Raw genomic sequence first — 17,474 nt, forward strand, 5'->3', positions numbered from 1 at the left:
GCGGGGGCGTGCGCAGGGAAGGGTGGAGCACGCCGCGGGGGGCTATGGGAGTTGTAGTCCACAGTGGTGGCGGCGGTGTGCGAAGGGCGCGGGTTTGTTCCCGCTCCGTGTCCAGGTGTGTCCCCGTGAACCGCGGGAAGGTGGCGGGGTCCGCGTCGGCCTCCGCAGCGCCGCCGGGAGGCCCGACCGTGAGCGGTGGCCGCTTGGGCCCAGTACCTCTGCGTGGCTGTGTGCGGGACCCGCCGCCAGGGGGCGACTGTAGCCTGTGGAGGTGGCCCGGTACCGGCGCTGCCCCCGGCCCCTCCATCGGCCCCGGTACCGGTCCTTGCCCCGGTCCTTCTCAAGCCCTTCCACGGTCCTGTCCCCGCCGTTCTTCAGCCTTTCTCTGGCCCTTCTATCAGCACTTTCGCAGCCCTTCCACCGGCCCAGCCCCGGCCCTCCCAGACCCCGGGGCTGCCGCAGAGCGCTGGGGTCCCGCCCGGGCTGTGGGCGCTGTTCATGGAAGGGGCTTATCCCTCTGCTGAGCCGGCAGTCGGGCCAGCAACCAGGCTAAACCTTGACCTAGTCCAGCGCCCCGTGACCTTCTCTCCCTGCCTTTCACCTTTTTAGCCCAATTTCTTGCCGTGCAGCCCAGGACATCACTTTTCCCCCAAAGGACTGGCTGGAGCGAATGGTCCACAGACCCATCTGGCACAGGCTGAGCTGGGGGAGACCCCGAGGTGGGAGGAAAGGCATCCAGGTTCAGCCTGAGGACGAGCAGGAGCCTGGGCTCATGGAACCCGGCCCAGGGCTAGCAGGGGACATGCAGCTCTGGGCTGGTCACTCTACTCCCACCATGTCCAGACTCTGGCTTGAGCTGTGAGCCAGCCTGGAGGGGAAGGGGTTGTGCTGAGCTATGCCTGCACCCCTTTGACCGCCCCAGATCTCCCCATGCCCTTCAGAAGGGAGCCAGCCTGGCCCCCCCTCACCTCGACCTCATGGAAAGCCGAGCATGGCCAAGCTTCACCCCCCTTCCCTCCCGGTGTGGGAGTCTCCCCCAGGGGAGGCCGCTGGCCCAAAGCTCGCAGCCCCTCACCCCGGGTCACTCCCATTAGGTAAAGGAGCAGCTCGTCCTGGCGGGGGTATCTCCCTCTCGCGCTTTCCTTGTATTGTATGGGCCTGGGTCATCGAGGAAATCTTACAGGTCCTTCTGCTGCCGAGTGGTCACGGGGGAAGCCCGGCCCCCTTCCCCCCATTGTCAGCGGCCGGGCCGTATCCTCGCTCTGAGCCCCGGCCCCTAAAAATAGCTCTGTGTCAGGCGATTGTTCCGACACCTTCGCGGCGGCATTGACGTGGGCCGGAGCGGGAGAGCGGTGGGGTAGGTGGAGGGGAAGGGCTGGAGGTCCCCCCTGGGAGCACTCGGAGGATTTGCCGCTGATAACGGCCCCTGTTGTGGGGAAATGGGCTCCCGGCGCGAGGCACGGTGCCGAAGGCCTTCCCGTGCCGCTGCTGCCCGCTGGTCACCTCTGCCCCAGCTGCCCCAGCCTCCTGCCAGCCCCACACCACCCTGGGGCACCAAGCAGGGGAAGGGTCTCCCCAGGGCACAGGGGGGGATGGAGCCCTCCCAAGACCCCAGTTCAGATCCGGCAGGGTGGGGTCAAGCCCTGTCCCTCCCAAACCGGCTCCCTGGGGTCAAGCCCTGTTCACCCCCAAACCGGCTCCCTGGGGTCAAGCCCTGTTCACCCCCAAACCAGCTCCCTGGGGTCAAGCCCTGTTCACCCCCAAACCGGCTCCCTGGGGTCAAGCCCTGTTCACCCCCAAACCGGCTCCCTGGGGTCAAGCCCTGTTCACCCCCAAACCGGCTCCCTGGGGTCAAGCCCTGTTCACCCCCAAACCAGCTCCCTGGGGTCAAGCCCTGTTCACCCCCAAACCGGCTCCCTGGGGTCAAGCCCTGTTCACCCCCAAACCGGCTCCCTGGGGTCAAGCCATGTTCACCCCCAAACCAGCTCCCTGGGGTGTCCCCACCATTGGGGCCAGGTCAGGCAGGGGCAGCCCTGGGGGAGTGGGGTTGTTGGTGTGTGGGATGGCCACATTTTGGAGGGTTTAAGGCCATCCCTGCAGCACTGTTCCTGCCCTGAGCATCTGCAGGCATTCCCTGCAGTGAGACCTCTTTCCACCCCCTCTCAGAGCCCCATCTCCAGCCACAGTGCCTGTTTGATTGAGTGTGGGCCCTGCTGTGGGATCCCAGGGAGGCGGCACCACTGCAGGGCTTGTGCTGGGAAAGGGGCTGTGCAATGGAGACATCCTGGGACAGCCCCCTCCCTTGTCATCCCCTGCCACCCACTGCCAGCTGAAGGTGACGACCTCCCCGGGCCCTCTCCTGCCCAGCCACCCCAGCTGCAGAAATAGGATTTTATTTCCCATGAAGAGGTTTGGATTAAAATAACCTCCTGGCCCAGATCCCTTTTTTTCTGATATGACTGGAGATGTTTGCCCACAGCCCTGCTGGGTATCCAAGCCTTGACCCTCCAGGCTGCTGTCCCCATGGTGGGGACATGCCTGTGCTCTGCCAGGCCTTCAGGGACATATCCCTCTCCCATCCATGCCCGGCCTCACTGACTCAGAGCCTCTGGCCCTGCTCACCTGCTGTCCATGGGCTGAGCTGAGCCCCCAGGGCTGCTGGCCATGGGGCAGGGCATGGGGCCAGCCCTGCTCTGATTACCCCCAGCGTTTTTTCCTTTTTCTTCCTTAATTTACTGAGGGCTAAATCCAAATATTACAACTTCCCCTCCACGCCGCTGGTTACGCAGGCGGCCCCGGCCGGGCATTGTCTTATTGTTTGCAGAGGGAAGCTCCAGCGGGAGATTAACCTGGCGTTCACCCCGCGCCACGGCCTCACACCCTGTCCCTGCTGCGGGGCCCGTGTCCCCAGGGACCCCAGCTGGCACGAGGTCCCAGCAGGGAGAGCAGCTCTGAGGGCTCCTGTGCATGGGGGGGACGTGGTGGGGTGGTGGCAGCCCTGCAGCAGCACCCACTGCACCCTTGGGATATGTGGGACCTTGGGGCACTCTTGCTGTGCATCCCTTGTGATGGTGAGGATCTGGCAGGTGTCTTGGGGGTCTCAGGCAGACCCTTTGCCCATTTTCTTCCCCAGGGACCCTGGAAGGATGCTGGAGGGTCAGTACAGTCTGGGTCTGCTGGCACAGGGAAGCAGGGACTGCCCAGCACCCCCACCCGGAGGACCATCGTGCTGCCCCTTGGTCATCCCATCCCATCCCATCCCATCCCATCCCATCCCATCCCATCCCATCCCATCCCATCCCATCCCATCCCATCCCATCCCATCCCTCCCTGATCCTTCTCTCCACCCTGCCTTGGGCAGCAGAGATGTGTCACCCTGTCCTCACTCAGTGCCATCTGGACCTTGGCGGTCCCTTCCCAGCCCTTTGCCCCCAGGTCTGACAGGGCTCAGAGTGACCTGTGACACTCAGTTGATGGCTGTCACTGTCACAGGGAGGATTCCCCAGGCAACAAGCAACTGAGCTTTGCTCCGGGATACTCTGGGGTCTTTATCATGAGCCTCCACTCTGAGAGAAGCCCAGGGAGGGTCAGGCAGCACCCAAAGGTGTTGCCAAAGGACAAGGAATGAGTAGGGCTGAACCCTGGCCCCAAAATCTGTCTTTGTGTCCTCTATCCCTGTCTGGCTCCTCTTGCTCCGCTGACTCAGACTCAGACATGGTTTGACTCCCCAGCCCCATCCTGGGGGCAGTGGGTCGGGAAAGCAGCGCTGCCCACGGACTGCAGGCTCTGCCTGACCCCTCTGCCCTCTGTCCTCCCACACCCCATGGCCAGACTGACCCTCCTGTGTCCCTGCTTGGCCATGGATCCCTTTCCAGCAGCACAGCAGTGCCAGGGGCTATCAGGTCCTGGCCCCTGTCACGGGGGTGAGCCCCAGGCTGACCCCTGCCCACGGCTCCAGCAGCTCCTGCCTGGCCAGACCCAGCCTCATCCGTCCCACCAGCAAGGCAGCTCCCGGCACCCGTGGGTGCAGCCCTGCTGCATTCCAGCCTGGCTGGCCAGCCTGCGGGGAGGCTGAAATATTTGGGAGGGGAAAGGAGAAGGGAAAGGGGAAAAAAAATAATAAAATAAAAATCTATAAAAAGAAAGTTTAAAAACACAAGTTAAAAAAAAAAAAAAAATACCAGGCACGGAGTGCAGCTGCGGTTCTGGTTCCAGTTCCCAGGTGATGTCAGGCCTGGAGCCTCTCCAGCCCTGGCCCCTCAGAGACGGTCTTTGTGGGTTCAGCACTGAGTGTTTTTCCTTCCTGAGACTCGGGGACACCTTCCTGTCTCAGAGAAAACGGCCAACAGCCTTTCCAAGGGTGTCTGCACGCAGGAAGGGGAGAGGATGGGAGGGGAGCGTGGCTGGGCTCGGCGCGGGGCTGCCGGGGAGCCGGCGGTGGCCACAGCACTCACCCCTCACGGGGCAAAGGGGCACCCGGCTCCCACCAGCCCGGCAGCTCTGAGTCACCGTTTCCCCTCTCATGGTGCTGGGAGGGGCTGGAATGTACTGGGACCCACAGGCTTGTCACTGGGACGTGCTGGGAGCTGTGGCCCCAGTGCTGGGACATGCTGGGATCTATAGCCTCAGCAGTGGGATGTGCTGGAATCCACAGCCCCAGCACTGGATGTTATTGGGTGCCCAACTTCTGGACTAGCACATGCTGGCACCCAGGACTGTTACACTGGAGCTTGTCTTGGGGTCATTGTGCCATCCTTGGCACTGGGGTGTGGTGACATCCATGGCCCTAGCACTGGGACGTGCTGGATCCCACAGCCTTGGCACTGGGATGTACTGGTATGCATTGCCTTTATACTGGAGCTTTCTAGGGCCCCAGTCTCTGGCACTGGGACATACTGGATGCACAGCTCCTGTGCAGGGATTCACCGGGGCTCATGGTCTTCATATTGGAGCTGGCTGAGGCTCCAATTGCTGGCACTGGGACATCCTGGAACACTGGTGCTCAGCACTGGGACATACTGGGACCTATACACTCTGTGCTGGGACCTGCTGTGCCCCCAGCACTGGGACCACCAGCCCTTGCTGACCCCCTGGGGGCTCCAGAGCTGCTACTTCACGAGGATGTTCCCCTTTTATGTGCGGGTCGGGATGTTTGCAGAGCACAGCATCCCCCACGGCGCCTGCCCCCCGATAAACCCGGGGGCAGGGATTCTGTGTCCCAGGCTGTTTGGAGAATCTCACGGCTGTTTATTGGGGTCTGGGACACATTAGCCACGCTGAGAACAAACCTCTCCCACCCACCCCGGTCCCTGCTTGGGACCAGCTCTCACAGCTGCAGCGCGCTGTCAGCTCCATAAATCAAACCCGGGGGAGGGAGCCCGGGGCAGGCTCACCTCGGTGAGTGGGGGGCCAAGAGGTGCTGTGGGCTCCCAACAGAGCTCCTGCCCGGGGCAGGCTCCAGCAGGACGCCCAGCATGCTCCCCCTGCTCCATGTTGGCTCCAGGACCCTAGGGAGACAGGGCAGCTCCAGTTCTGCAGCCCTTGGGGGGAGCCCCCAGCTGCCCCATCCACAGCTGCCTCTGCTCCGTGGGACGCGCCGGCCCCTGGGAGCCGCCAGCCCCGGCACTGCACCATTCCCAGGCTCAGCTATCTGCACTGGCCAGCCAGTCCAGCCCCCTCAAGCAGAATCCCATGTGGGGATCTGGCCTGGGAACCCCCCATGTCCCCACCTGACCCCATGCAGGTGCTGCTGCCTGCAGCCTCACTGTACAAGGCTCTGCATGGTCATTGTGGTGGCAGTGGCGGTCACAGTGGGGACAGTCCTTGTGCTGGTGGCAGCAGTGGTGATGGTGCAAGTGACATCGTGCCAGTCATGATGTACAAGGTGAAAGGCAAGGCACAAAAGCAATTACACCAACCCTGACCCACCACTTGGGCACTCATGGCTGCAGCACAGGGCTGGCACTGCCATCCCATCCCATGGCATGGCACTGACCCCCTTGGGACTTCTGCAGCCTTTGTGGGGCTAAAGCTGTCATCTGGGCCTGGGGACACAGGGACAGCTCACCCAGGGGTCTTACCCATGCTAATCCCACTGTGGCACAGGGTGGGATGGTTCCACTGTGGGTAGAGCTGGGATGGTCACACTGGTTCCAGCAGCACAGAGCAGCAGTGCAGAGCTGGAGGTCCACAGCCGTCTTGGGGATCCCCACCTCACCCCACATGGGGGTGACAGGCAGGCACTGGCCCATCAGAAAAATAAGGCTTTATTTTCCAAGCGGCTGCACATGCACAACCAGCATCCCCAGGGCCACTGTCCCCCCGGAGCGCCTCGACGCTGGCCGCACACAGGCCCCTTCCAGTCCAGCCCCGGGGCGCGGGGACCCCCTCCCCGGCCCTGCCCCGCGTGGGCAGCCTCGGCCACGGGAGCGTCCTCCCGCCCCCCTGCCGGCTCCAGGGCCAGTGTCGGTGTGCTGCCAGCCTGGGCTCGGCCGCTGCCATCTCAGGTGAGCAGCTCCCTCCCTCCCCGCTGCGGTCTCTGGGCTGGCGTGTGCGGACTCCGTCTGCCTCCGCCGCTGTGTCAGGTGGGCGCTGCCGGAGCCCGGCTCATCTCCGCGACACTCGCAGGGGCGTCACCCCTCGCACCTTCAGGCAGTTGCCCCCGAGGTCCCTCCGACTGCCCTGCAGAGAGAGGAGGGAGAGCTGCAGGTACCATGGGGTGTCTGGGGGGGGGCACCCCGCTCCTGCCTGCTGCCCACCGCACTGACTCCTCCTTGGGACCCACTGTGAGATGGACAGTGGCTCAGTCCTGGGGTGGCTCTGTGCTGCCTCGAGTGGACAGACAGACAGATGGGGCCATGCCTGACAAGTGGTGGATTGTGTGGCTGAGGTGGGTGCTGTGGTGGAGCCCTCCAAGGTGGGTCCCCCTCGGCCTTGTCACCCTGCAGGACACAGCCCCCATGGCTGCTCAGCACCGCAGGGCTCAGACCTGTGGCAAGGGCCAGTAGCACCTCAGGACAGACACACAGCCCTAGATGGATCCACAGCCCTGACAGACAGAGTCCAAACTGGGATGGGGAGACTCAGCTCTGCCTCACAGTTTATGAGAGCATCATCAGCCCAGTACTGCCCAGTATAACCCAGCACAGACCAGCACGGTCCAGATTTAGCCCAGAACATTCTGGTATAACAGTGCAAATCAGCAGAGCCCAACAGAGCCCAGTCCCAACCCAGCCTATTTCCAGCCTTGCACAGCCAAGCATGGTCCAGTACAGCCCATTTCCAGACCATTTCCAGCACAGCACAACCCATTTCCAGCCCTGCCCATTTCCAGCCCTGTACAGCCCCTTTCCAGCTTCAGGGCTGGGATGCAGAGTCAGATCCCAAGCCAGCTCCCCCCACTGCCCTCCAGCAGGAGCTCCCCAGCCCCAGTGCCTCCACAGGGTCCCCTGGGGATCCAGCACTGTGCCAGACCCCTGGCTCCAGCCCCAGGAAGCAGCTCAGAGGATCTCAGCTCTGCCAGGGACCAGGGCTGGAGGACCCCAGGAGGGCTGGAGAGGCTGCTGAGGGGGGCAGCAGGAGCAGGGGAGCAATTAAAAATGGACCAGCAAAATGTGAAAAAGCTCTGAGGGCTGGACTGTGACCCATGGCTGTACTGCTTGGGGTCACACATGGGACATCTTGAGGGTCTGTGGGGACAGTAGCAAATACAACAGCCCCTGCTCACAGCCCTGCCAAGGGATGTCCAAGAGGTTGGGCAGCTTCCAGCCCCTCATCCTGCACCCCATATCCTGCACAGCTATTCCTGGGTCAAGCACACCCTGGCATGAGCAGCAGGGTGGGCTCACCACAGGAAAGGTGTCCCTTGAGCCACAGGGTGCTGGGGGGAATCAGCTGGGTGGGCAGGACAGGGGTGCTCTGCCATGGCCCAGCTCAGCCGTGTGGGAGCTGTGCCAGTGCTGCCAGCAGACCCTGCATGCGAACACTGGATGGGGAACTGTCTGGGCCCCCTCGGGGGGTGTCTGCTGGGCTCCTCCTGTCCTCATCACATCAGGGAGCTGCTGGAGTAGCCCTGCTGCAGTGCTGGTGGCCTGGCAGGGCTGGGTATGGAGATGGGGACAGGGATGGGGATGGAGAAGAGGTCAGCCAGAGGACTCTAAGCCCCCCTGGGACAACCAGCGCCGCCAGCTCCGGGGTGACTGTTTAACCCCTGAGACCTCCCAGCCCAGATGGACGTGGGGGAGCAGCCCAGCCCTCTGACGTGAGCAGGAGCTGTAGGCGTGTGGCTACAAGCAGGATTTGGCCAGGAGCAGCCAAAACCTCCAGTGGGAGCTGGAGCCAGAAGCTGTGGTTCTCACTGAGCCATGCCAAGTCTCCTGCCTGCTCAGCCCAGGCAGGATCTGCTGCCCCCCATCCCTTGGGCACATGCTGAGCCTCCTGCCTCGCTCAGGCCAGCAAGGGGAGGAAGAACCCTAACCCATCCCAGAGCCCCGCTCACCCCTTTCCGCTGGTTGCTGAGGCAGAAGGTGCAGATGCTGCGGGGCTGTTTGCTGTCCAGGTCGCCCTTGGCGCCATAGATGGCACTGAAACAGGGCTGCCCGTCCTCGCAGCCCTCGCCCAGCAGCAGCACGTTGGCCAGGTGGGAGATGTAGCTGGAGGCCAGGCGGAGCGTCTCGATCTTGGACAGCTTCCGATCCACCGGCTCGGTGGGGATGAGGGTCCGCAGGGCGGTGAAGGCCGTGTTGACGCTCTGGGTCCGGTCCCGCTCCCGCGCGTTCGCCGCCTGCCTCTGCTTCACCATCACCATCGGGCCCGGCTTCCGCGGCAGCTTGCGGCGAGCCTCGGCGCCCTCGCAGCAGCCGAACGACTGGTCCGACGTGTCGCTCTCGCTGCGGTTCTCCTCGTCCTCCGAGAGCATGCTGAGGTCGGGGTAGAGCACGCGGGCGGCCACGGGGCGCAGCATGGTGAAGGCCATGGCGGGGCGCCCGCCCGCACCCCCGGCCCCGCTGGGGGCACCCCCCGGGCTGCGGGGAGCCTTCCCCCGCCGGCACAGCTGCGACGGCGGCTCCGGGCGCCTTCCCGCTGCTGCTCCGCCGCGGCAGCTGAGCAGGGCTGGGACGGCTGTCTGCAGGGGGAATCGGGATTTATACGGCCGGGGAGGGGCTGGCTCCGGAGCCCACCCCCAGCCGGCCCCCCGAGCTCCGGCCAGCGGCCAGCGGCCAGCGGCCAGCGTCCTCACCCCAGCCCTGGCTCTGGCCGCTGGCCTGGCCCCACTGCGGCACGCTGGCCAGGCTACGGGCACCTTGACCCCGGGTCATGCCCGCGGTGGTAATTGAGCCGTGGCAGTGCCCGGGGCACTGTCTGACAAGTGCTCCCTGTGCCGTGGCCTCTGGCACCTGCAGAGCAATGTCACACACAGTCAGCGCACAGGCAGCGCGTCCCCAGCCCCTGCCTGGCTGTCCCTTGCCAGCCCTGGGTCCCACACAGGGTGGCATGAGATGAACCCGGGGCACAGGAGCTGGGATGGGGAAGGCAACCAGGAGCGGGTGGCAGTGGTGCAGTGCCCGGGGTGTTTATCAGAGGAATGCCAGCGGGGGACATGCTGCTGCCCACACCCTGCCATGCCCCCCTGGGACAGGGTCTGTGCCCAGGAGGAGCAGTCAGGGAGCAGCCAGGGCAGGCAGCCTCGCAGGGATGCACTCCTTGCTCCTCTGTTCCCAATGCCTCACCCTGGGAGGTGACAGGGACACATGGAGAGGCAGGGGCAGCACTGCCGGCAGCGCTGCCAGGAGCATTTCCTCCCGCCCAGGAGGAAGGTGTGTGCCGGCAGTGGAAACACAGAGTCTTTTCCTGAGAGGGGAGCGATGAGCTGGCAGCAGCGGGAATCACCGGTGTCCTGGGAAGGGCTGGGGGTGCCCCCCAGCCTGACCATTGCTCCTTGTCATTCCGTGGCACTCAATACCACAGACTATGGCCCTGCTCCTCCTCCTCACCAGAGGGGTCTCTGTGGGTCCCACTCTGCCTTCAACCCCCCAGCCCTGAGCCCAACCCTCCCAGCAGCAGGCAGAGGGGTAGCCAGCTGAACCAAGCAGGCAGGAGGCTTCCTGCCTGCCTTCCTCCCCTTCCTCCTCCTCCTCCACGATACTCCAGGCATGATGAAGGTCAAGCGGCAAAAACGTGGAGGGCAGGACCTGGCTCCTGGCAGATGGCCCCAGGGCTGCTGGGGATGTGGCTGGGAGACTTGGCAGTGCCAGCTGCAGTCCCCACTGTCCAGCAGCTCCACAGCCAGAGAGGGATGCTGGGGGAAATCTTGGAGGCTTGCCAGGGCTGAGACAGTGGCCGTGGGATATCACAAACACCCCAGTGGGGTGCCCTGGGGGCCATGGGATGGGCTGGCATCATGTTCCTCAGTGCCCCATGGGCAAAAGCAGATTGCAGGACTGCAGCTGGTGGTATGGCTCCTGGGGTCTGGGTCCCTCCATGGGCTCTCCTACTGCTTCCAGGGTTTGTGGCTGCTGGACCATGACAGGGGCAGCTGTGCTGCCTGGCATAGGCACCACTTCACTGCCTCCCGTCCTGCTGGCTGTGAGCAAACGGCCCCTCTGCCCCCCGCAGGGCACAGGCAGCCCCCGGCTGGCGGGACCCCCTGCCCTGTTTTCCTTCACCATTTGTCTGCCTGTGCAGAGCCTGTAAATCACGCAGTGGGGGGCAGAGAGATGGGCTGGGGGCTGGTGGCCTTGCTGGGGCTGGGGACGTGTAGGGCTACACCAAGGGCCAGGGGTCCCACTGGAGCAGGGGACATGCGGGGCCACACCAGGGGCTGGGGACATGCAGGGCCACACCAGGGGCTGGGGACATGCAGGGCTGAGCAAGGGGACAGGGATCCTCCTGGGGATGAGGATGGGCAGGGGTCTGCACTGTGTCTGCACTGGCAGCTCTCACCATGCATCAGTCCCCATGAGGGACCCCAACCTTCTCCTGTAGCATTTGCCCAAGTGCAGACCCCCACAAAAGGGTACGTGCAGCAGTGCCAGGGGCAAAGCTGGGGATGGGCAGGCCCTTGGCATGACAGGCAGGGAGCAGGCAGGGAACAGGCAGGAACAGGCAGGAACAGGCAGGGAACAGGCAGGTGCCTGTACAGAGAGGGGAACCCCCACTCTGCCCTCCTCTCACCCCAGAGTCTTGCTGAGCCATGGCTGGGGGTCCACAGCAGCCCCTGGCCCTGACAGGTGGTAAGACGGATGGCAGGGGCTGTGTACTCAGCTGCACGTCCCACACATGGCCACCAGCTGGCAGGGACAGGCTGGGGGGGGGGGGGGTCACCCAGTCCCCACACCCAGCCAAACTGCCCCAGGGCTTTTCTGGGGGGCATGGCCATGTGTGGGGTGCTGGTGGCCTGTGGGGTCTGGAACATGGCAGGGAAGGAGCAGCAGACAGGAGATGGCTCAGTGTGGGGTGGGGACAGTACACGTGGGTGCCCACGAGTGTGTGTGGGGGTGTGCAGCTGCACACATCTGTACATCCCAGCATGCATGGATGTGTGCACAGGGTGTGCACAGGGATGTGTGTGTGTGTGTATGGGGCTGTGTGCACGTGTTTGTGCAGTGGCACATGGCTGTGTGCCTGTGGGTGCCATGTAAACCCCAAATGCCACCACCTCCTGCTGCAGTGACACCTCTGTGTTGGCACAGACGTGTGCATGTGTGACCACTGCCTCGCCAGATGCTGCAGACAGAAGGATGGATGGACAGGAGCTGTCATCCCTGGCTGGTAGAGCAGCAGGAGCCACGGGAAGCAGGGAATGCTGCCGGCTCCCTGCCTGTCCAGCTGCCTGTGCAGGCTGTGGCTGTGGGGCAGGAGGACGTGTGGCAGCAGCCAGGTTTTCCTGTGCTGCTCAGTAGGCATCTGGTACAGGACATGAGCCCCTGTGCCTGGCCCCCCCCCAGCTCCCCCAGCACTGTGGCCTGGGCTCTGACTCAGCTGGGCAGGTGCAGCTGAGGCATCACAAACCTTCTGCCAGCTTGAGAGGGTGCCAGGACATGGTGTGGTTTGGCACCACAGCTGATCCAGCCAACTAACTGACCTCTGGGCAGAGGGCAGCACCAGGCAGTGGCTCAGGCATTCACGGGACCCTGCATGGGACACAGAGCATGGAGGGGACAAGGCCTGAGCATGGGGTTGCAGCCCTGACTCCAGCCCAGCCAGGCATCTCCTGCTTGCTGGGCATCGTGGGGTCAGGGTGCTGGGCACCCTGAGGGCTGGGTCCTGTCTCTGCTGCCAGGGAAATGCCCCCTGCCCCCCACACCAGGGAGTGTTTATCTTCGAGGTGATACTTAAGTGTAAGAAAATAAACAGGGAGCAGATGGGGCAGGGGCCAGGGCTGCCCCCAGCCCCACGGGAACGCTCCAGCCCTGCTGGGAAAACACCACAGCCAGCGAGGCAAATGGATTCCAGACCCAGGGCAGTGCTGGAACATGTGGCCACCAGGACACTGGGCCTGACCCTGCTGAGCCCTGGTGAAGCAGTGCTGGACTGATCCATTCAACTCCACCCCACCCCATCCCATTCCATCCCACCCTGTCCTATCATGTCCCATCCTATCCCATCACAACCCATCCACGCCATCCTGCCCCATCCCATCCTACTCAGTGCCCCAAGTCCACAGCCCCTGAGCAGACCTTGGCTCTGGGGGATGTCCAGGACTGGCCCCTCTGCCTGTGGCTGCCCAGTTTCAGGGTGCTCACGCCAGTGAAGCCACAGACCTGGGAGCTGCCCCATCCCAAATACACAGTCCTGTCCAGCTGAGCCCCGTGAGGCAGGGGTCTCATCCCAGGGGAGTCTATCCCTGCTCCCCAACACTGAGAGACCAGAGATGGCAAATCTGGGAGCCCCTGGAGCCCCCTGGGTGGAGAGGAGCAGTGAGTGCCATGGGGACTGGGCATTGTGAAACATTTGGGGAACAGGGGAGTTTCCCCATTTTCCTGGATCAGGGCTGTATCAGAGTGACCTGGTGGGTCCCCAGGCAGTGTGGGAAGCACCAGCCCCCCCTGCCCCTGGGCTGTACCTGAGGGCTGGGGCTGCTGGTCTGGAAGGCATTACACGCCTGTCGCGCGGGGAAGTCTGTCCCAGTTCCGGAGCTGGGACCCCTCCCCACCCGGCCCGGGCTTGGGGGAGCCCACAAAGCTCCTTTGTTCCTGCCCTGGAACGAATGGATTGGAGGCAGCCGGATCGGCTGTCAGCCGGCGACACCAGAGACCCCGCGGGTCAGGCAGAGGGAAGGGGGACAGGTGGAGCACGGATAGATGGAGGCAATGCAGAGACCCATTCCTGTGCCAGCCAGGGGCTTGTGGCACCAGCATCCCCAGCTGGGAGCCAGCTCCCACTGCCCACACCACGCCAGCCCCATGGATGCACCAGCCAGCCCTGGAGATGCTCACACAGCACCTCGGACACAGCTCCAGTGCCAGGGAGCCCTGGGAGTGATGTCAGGACACCCTGGGACTGGCACGGACCTTTGGCACTGTTTGCAGGGGATGGCAAGCTGGAAAAGCAGATCCTGCAGCAGGCTGCCCAGCTGGAAGAAGCCTCCATGGCTTGCAGGAAAACGAATTGCAGGATCTGGGCAGCCTCAGTTCATTCCCACTTTGTGGAATTCCCAGTTTTGCTGAGCTGCCTCTTATCCAAGGGATGAGGGGCACAAGCCCGGGAGAGTGGGGCAAACAGCGTTCATATGAGATGCCCAGCAGTGGGGGCACACAGGATACGGGCAGACATCAGTCTCTGCTGTGGGACACCCATTTGGGGGCACTCTGGAAATGTCCACATTGCCCCAGGAGCCGCCGCAGGAGCTGCTACCTCCTGCCTCCACCCCCCGCTCTCTAACAAGAGGAAACTTTTTAGCACGCCACAATTCTGAGGAGAAATTTATGGCCCATCAGGGAGCCGCGGGCCAGGGCTGCTCTCGGTGAGTGCTTGCAGGGCTTCCTCCCGGCACACAGCTGCTTTCATGCGGCACATGCAGCTCTGGAGTCTCCCTCCCGTCCCTTCCCCTCGCCCAGCACCCCCAGCCCACCCTGCTCTTCCTCCCCAGTGGATCCCGCAGAAACGTGGAGGCAGCGGGAAATTGTGCCCTGTCCCGTGCCAGCACTGCCAGCTCCTGCCATGCAGAGGAATCGGCCATGCCCTCCTCTCCCAGCCCTAGGGGAACAGGATCCGCTCAGGAAGGAGCATGGCTGATGGGGCAGAAGTGTCCGGCCGCAGTTTCCCAGTCCTTCTGCTGACTCATGGCATGGTGAGTGAGTCAGTGGCCTTTCCCCTCCCTGGATGGAGGCTCTCGACTTAAGAGGGATGCTGGGATGCCCAGGGGATGCTCGAGGCAGTTTTTCAGGCTGCACGTGGGGTGACGACGTGGTGCTTGCAGAAATGACAGCATCCCAGCATGGCAGGACCACGAGTCCCCACAGCTGGGCCAGAGCTGACCCTGAATTCAGCTCCGTGGCAGGGTGGGCTGGCAGAACATTGTCCTGTCACAGCATCCATCCCCTCACAGAACATCCATCCCCTTGCAAAGCCTCTGTCTTTGTTCTGTGTGCCCACAGCCACTGCTCTTGCTGGGGCCAGGCCACCATGCTGCGCTATGTTGGACCACTGCATCCCTGCTCCCAACCCCAGCACCCTCTAGCACCACGCCAAGGAGCTGCAGAAATTTTGATCATCTTTATTCCAGGTGCAGCAGTGGCTGTCCCCACCACAGGATTTTGGAGGTGTCCCCCATGGAGACTGGGACACTGGTGAGCCCAGAGTCGCTGAGGAGGGCTGGGGACTGGCCATGCCAGGTCTCTTCCCATGTCCTGATTCTGTTGTGTCCCAGTTCGCCTGTACCCCTTCCCGGTTCAGCTGTGCCCCGAATGAGCTGTGACTTGTCCCAGTTCCAGTGTGCTCCGGTTCCGCCATTCCCGCTTGAGCCATGCCCCGGTTAAACCCATTCGATCCCGGTTCAGCTATTCCCGGTTGAGCTGTGCCCCGGTTTAGCCTGTTCCATCATGGTTCAGCTATTCCCGATAGCGCCATGCTCCCGTTCATCCCACCCCAACCGGTTCATCCCGTCCCGGTTCGCCCCGTCCCAGTTCGTCCCGTCCCGGTTCATCCCGTCCCGGTTCGTCCCGGTCCGCGCGGTCGCTCCGGGCTGCGCAGCGCGGCACAACAGCGCCACCTGCCGGCCCCGCCGGGCGCCTCCCGGTACCGGTGAGAGCCCGACCCGGCTGCCGGGCCCCGGGACCCTCCGAGCCTGGGGGACCCTGACCCATCCCGGCTGCCGGGCCCCGGGACCCTCCGAGCCTGCGGGACCCTGACCCATCCCGGCTGGAGGAACCATGGGGACTCCCCAGGGCTGGGGACGCCGACCACATCTTCATGAAGGACTCACGGGTCGGAGCCAACAGGGATAGAAGGGGCTGCTGGGCATCCTCGGGGTGCTGGGCTAGCGCAGGTGAGGCGTGGAGGAGCCGAGGTAGGTACGGAGGTCGCTGAGGGTGGAGGGGATGATCTTGGCGGGGATGGTCTCCCGGCGGAGTGCCTGGTGGGCAGCATAGCGGTGGCAGCCCCCGAAGGAGTAGAAGTAATCGCCGCCCTCACTGCCTTTGATCCAGAGCACGTCGATGGGGGGCACCCGCTCGGGATCCTCCTGGGAAGGGAAAGAGACGCCCAAGAGCAACACACCCCGGCACTCCCATCCTGCCCTGACACCCCCCGACTGTGCCAGGGCTTGGGTGCTGACAGCTTCCCCAGCAGTGCCCTCTGAACGGGTGCAGGAGGGGCTGCCTCTGCATCCCGGGGGCTGTGCCCACCTGCAGGGTCTCCATCAGGCTCTGCACCTTTCCCGGCTCCAGCTCTGACGGGATGGGCCGGATGAGGACCCGCATGGGCACGTTGTGCACGGCCGAGATGTGCTGGGTGTGGATGCTCCTGTCCTCGGCCTCTGCCATGGCTGTGGCTGCTGGCCGGCCTCGGCCGTCCTCCGTCGTGCTCAGCCGAGCCCTCCGCTCTGCCCCGAGCAGTGCAGCGCCCAGCCGTACCCCTCTACTTCCTCCTTGCCCGGCCATCGTCATCGTCACGGCCTCCGCCCCGGTGTTTTGCAGAGTCACAGTGAAGGGGCAGGACAGACTTCCGGGCCGGGTGCCAGAGCCGCTGCCTGCTCCGGGGAGCCTGCGGTCAGGGCTGACCTCGGCTCCTCCTTCCCCTGGGACACCCATGGGCATGCGGCAGCTGAGGCCCCACCAGGTGTGCTGGGGGTCCCTGTCCTGCCCCCTGCGGGTCCCACCTGGCCGGGCCGGGGCACTGAGGATCATCCTGCAGCTGAGAGTTGGGATATGACCCCACCTGCCTGGCTGTACCAGGAACATGTCCCCAACCCAGAGCCCCCTCCCTGCTGTGCTGACACCGATGGGGTCCACAGCAAGGAAGGTGAGGCATGAAATAACTGCAGAGCTGACCGGTGATGCTGGGATGCTCCACAGCTGGGCAGGCACCGAATAACTTCAGCCCTGAGTCTGTAGCCATGATATTTTCTGAAAAATCCTTTCCTTAAAATTTTTCGTCCTGAGAAGCTGAGAGGCCTCAGGAACAAAATGTAAACAATGATTATCTGCTGCTGTGGAATGCAACAGGTGGATCTGTGATTGGTCTCATGTGGTTGTTTCTAATGAATGGCCAATCACAGTCCAGCTGGCTTGGACTCTCTGTCTGAGACACAAGCCTTTGTTATCATTCCTTTTCTATTCTTAGCTTGCCTTCTGATGAAATCCTTTCTTCTATTCTTTTAGTATAGTTTTAATATAATATTTATCATAAAATAATAAATCAAGCCTTCTGTAACATGGAGTCAGATCCTTGTCTCTTCCCTCTTCCTTGGACCCCTGTGAACACGGTCACACTGAGTCTTTCTAGGTCATTTCTGCAGACCAATGTTCCAAACAGGGAGAGGCTCCCAGGAGGAACAGGGTCTCCCACCCCTCTGGCTGCTTCAACCAGGACACCCTGAATCCACAGCAGGGACACGATGACAGGGGATGGCTGCTCCCAGTGCCCTCACCCTGGCTCCCTGGTGTCATGGAGGGTCCTCAGCCCCAGAGCTGACTTGGAAGCATGCAGATGATGGTCAGGGATGGTTTTGTGAGGCTCTGGAATTAGTTTCTTGCAAGGTGAATCTGGTAATGACTTTGTGGGTGAGGGATTGCACTAATGTCACTGGGAGCCCAGGGTTCAGCTAGGTCTGTGCTGACAAGCTGGATGCTAAAAATAATTTGCCTTCCCCCATTGGCACCCACATCTGGGAAAGGATGAGGAGAGAGGGGTGGGGAGCAGGAATGCCTGTCTGCCCCTGGGAGCAGGGGCTCTATTGGGTTGTCGTCACCGGTGAGTTTAAATAAAATGTGCTCACAGAATCCTCCCCACCCGGCGCAGCGGCGCCCCGGGGT

The 17,474-nt window shown here is 63.1% G+C and overlaps 2 protein-coding genes across 2 annotated transcripts; both read right to left on the reverse strand.

Moving 5' to 3' along the window:
• Window positions 1–6,250: 6,250 nt before the first annotated feature.
• On the reverse strand, window positions 6,251–12,257 carry TCF15 (transcription factor 15). Its single transcript, XM_071446618.1, has 2 exons — window positions 8,498–12,257; window positions 6,251–6,681 (listed from the first exon to the last, which is right to left on the reverse strand). Exons 1-2 carry the CDS (start codon window positions 8,972–8,974, stop codon window positions 6,607–6,609), a joined length of 552 nt encoding a protein of 183 aa, XP_071302719.1. The 5' UTR covers window positions 8,975–12,257; the 3' UTR covers window positions 6,251–6,606.
• A 2,439-nt stretch (window positions 12,258–14,696) lies between these two features.
• SRXN1 (sulfiredoxin 1) lies at window positions 14,697–16,361 on the reverse strand. Its single transcript, XM_071446716.1, has 2 exons — window positions 15,846–16,361; window positions 14,697–15,682 (listed from the first exon to the last, which is right to left on the reverse strand). Exons 1-2 carry the CDS (start codon window positions 16,344–16,346, stop codon window positions 15,479–15,481), a joined length of 705 nt encoding a protein of 234 aa, XP_071302817.1. The 5' UTR covers window positions 16,347–16,361; the 3' UTR covers window positions 14,697–15,478.
• Between the last annotated feature and the right edge of the window lie 1,113 nt (window positions 16,362–17,474).

Source organism: Agelaius tricolor, unplaced genomic scaffold, assembly GCF_023055355.1.
Source record: "Agelaius tricolor isolate 1412-34295 unplaced genomic scaffold, bAgeTri1.0.p SCAF_23, whole genome shotgun sequence".
In the NCBI taxonomy this organism is placed as follows: Eukaryota; Metazoa; Chordata; class Aves; order Passeriformes; family Icteridae; genus Agelaius; species Agelaius tricolor.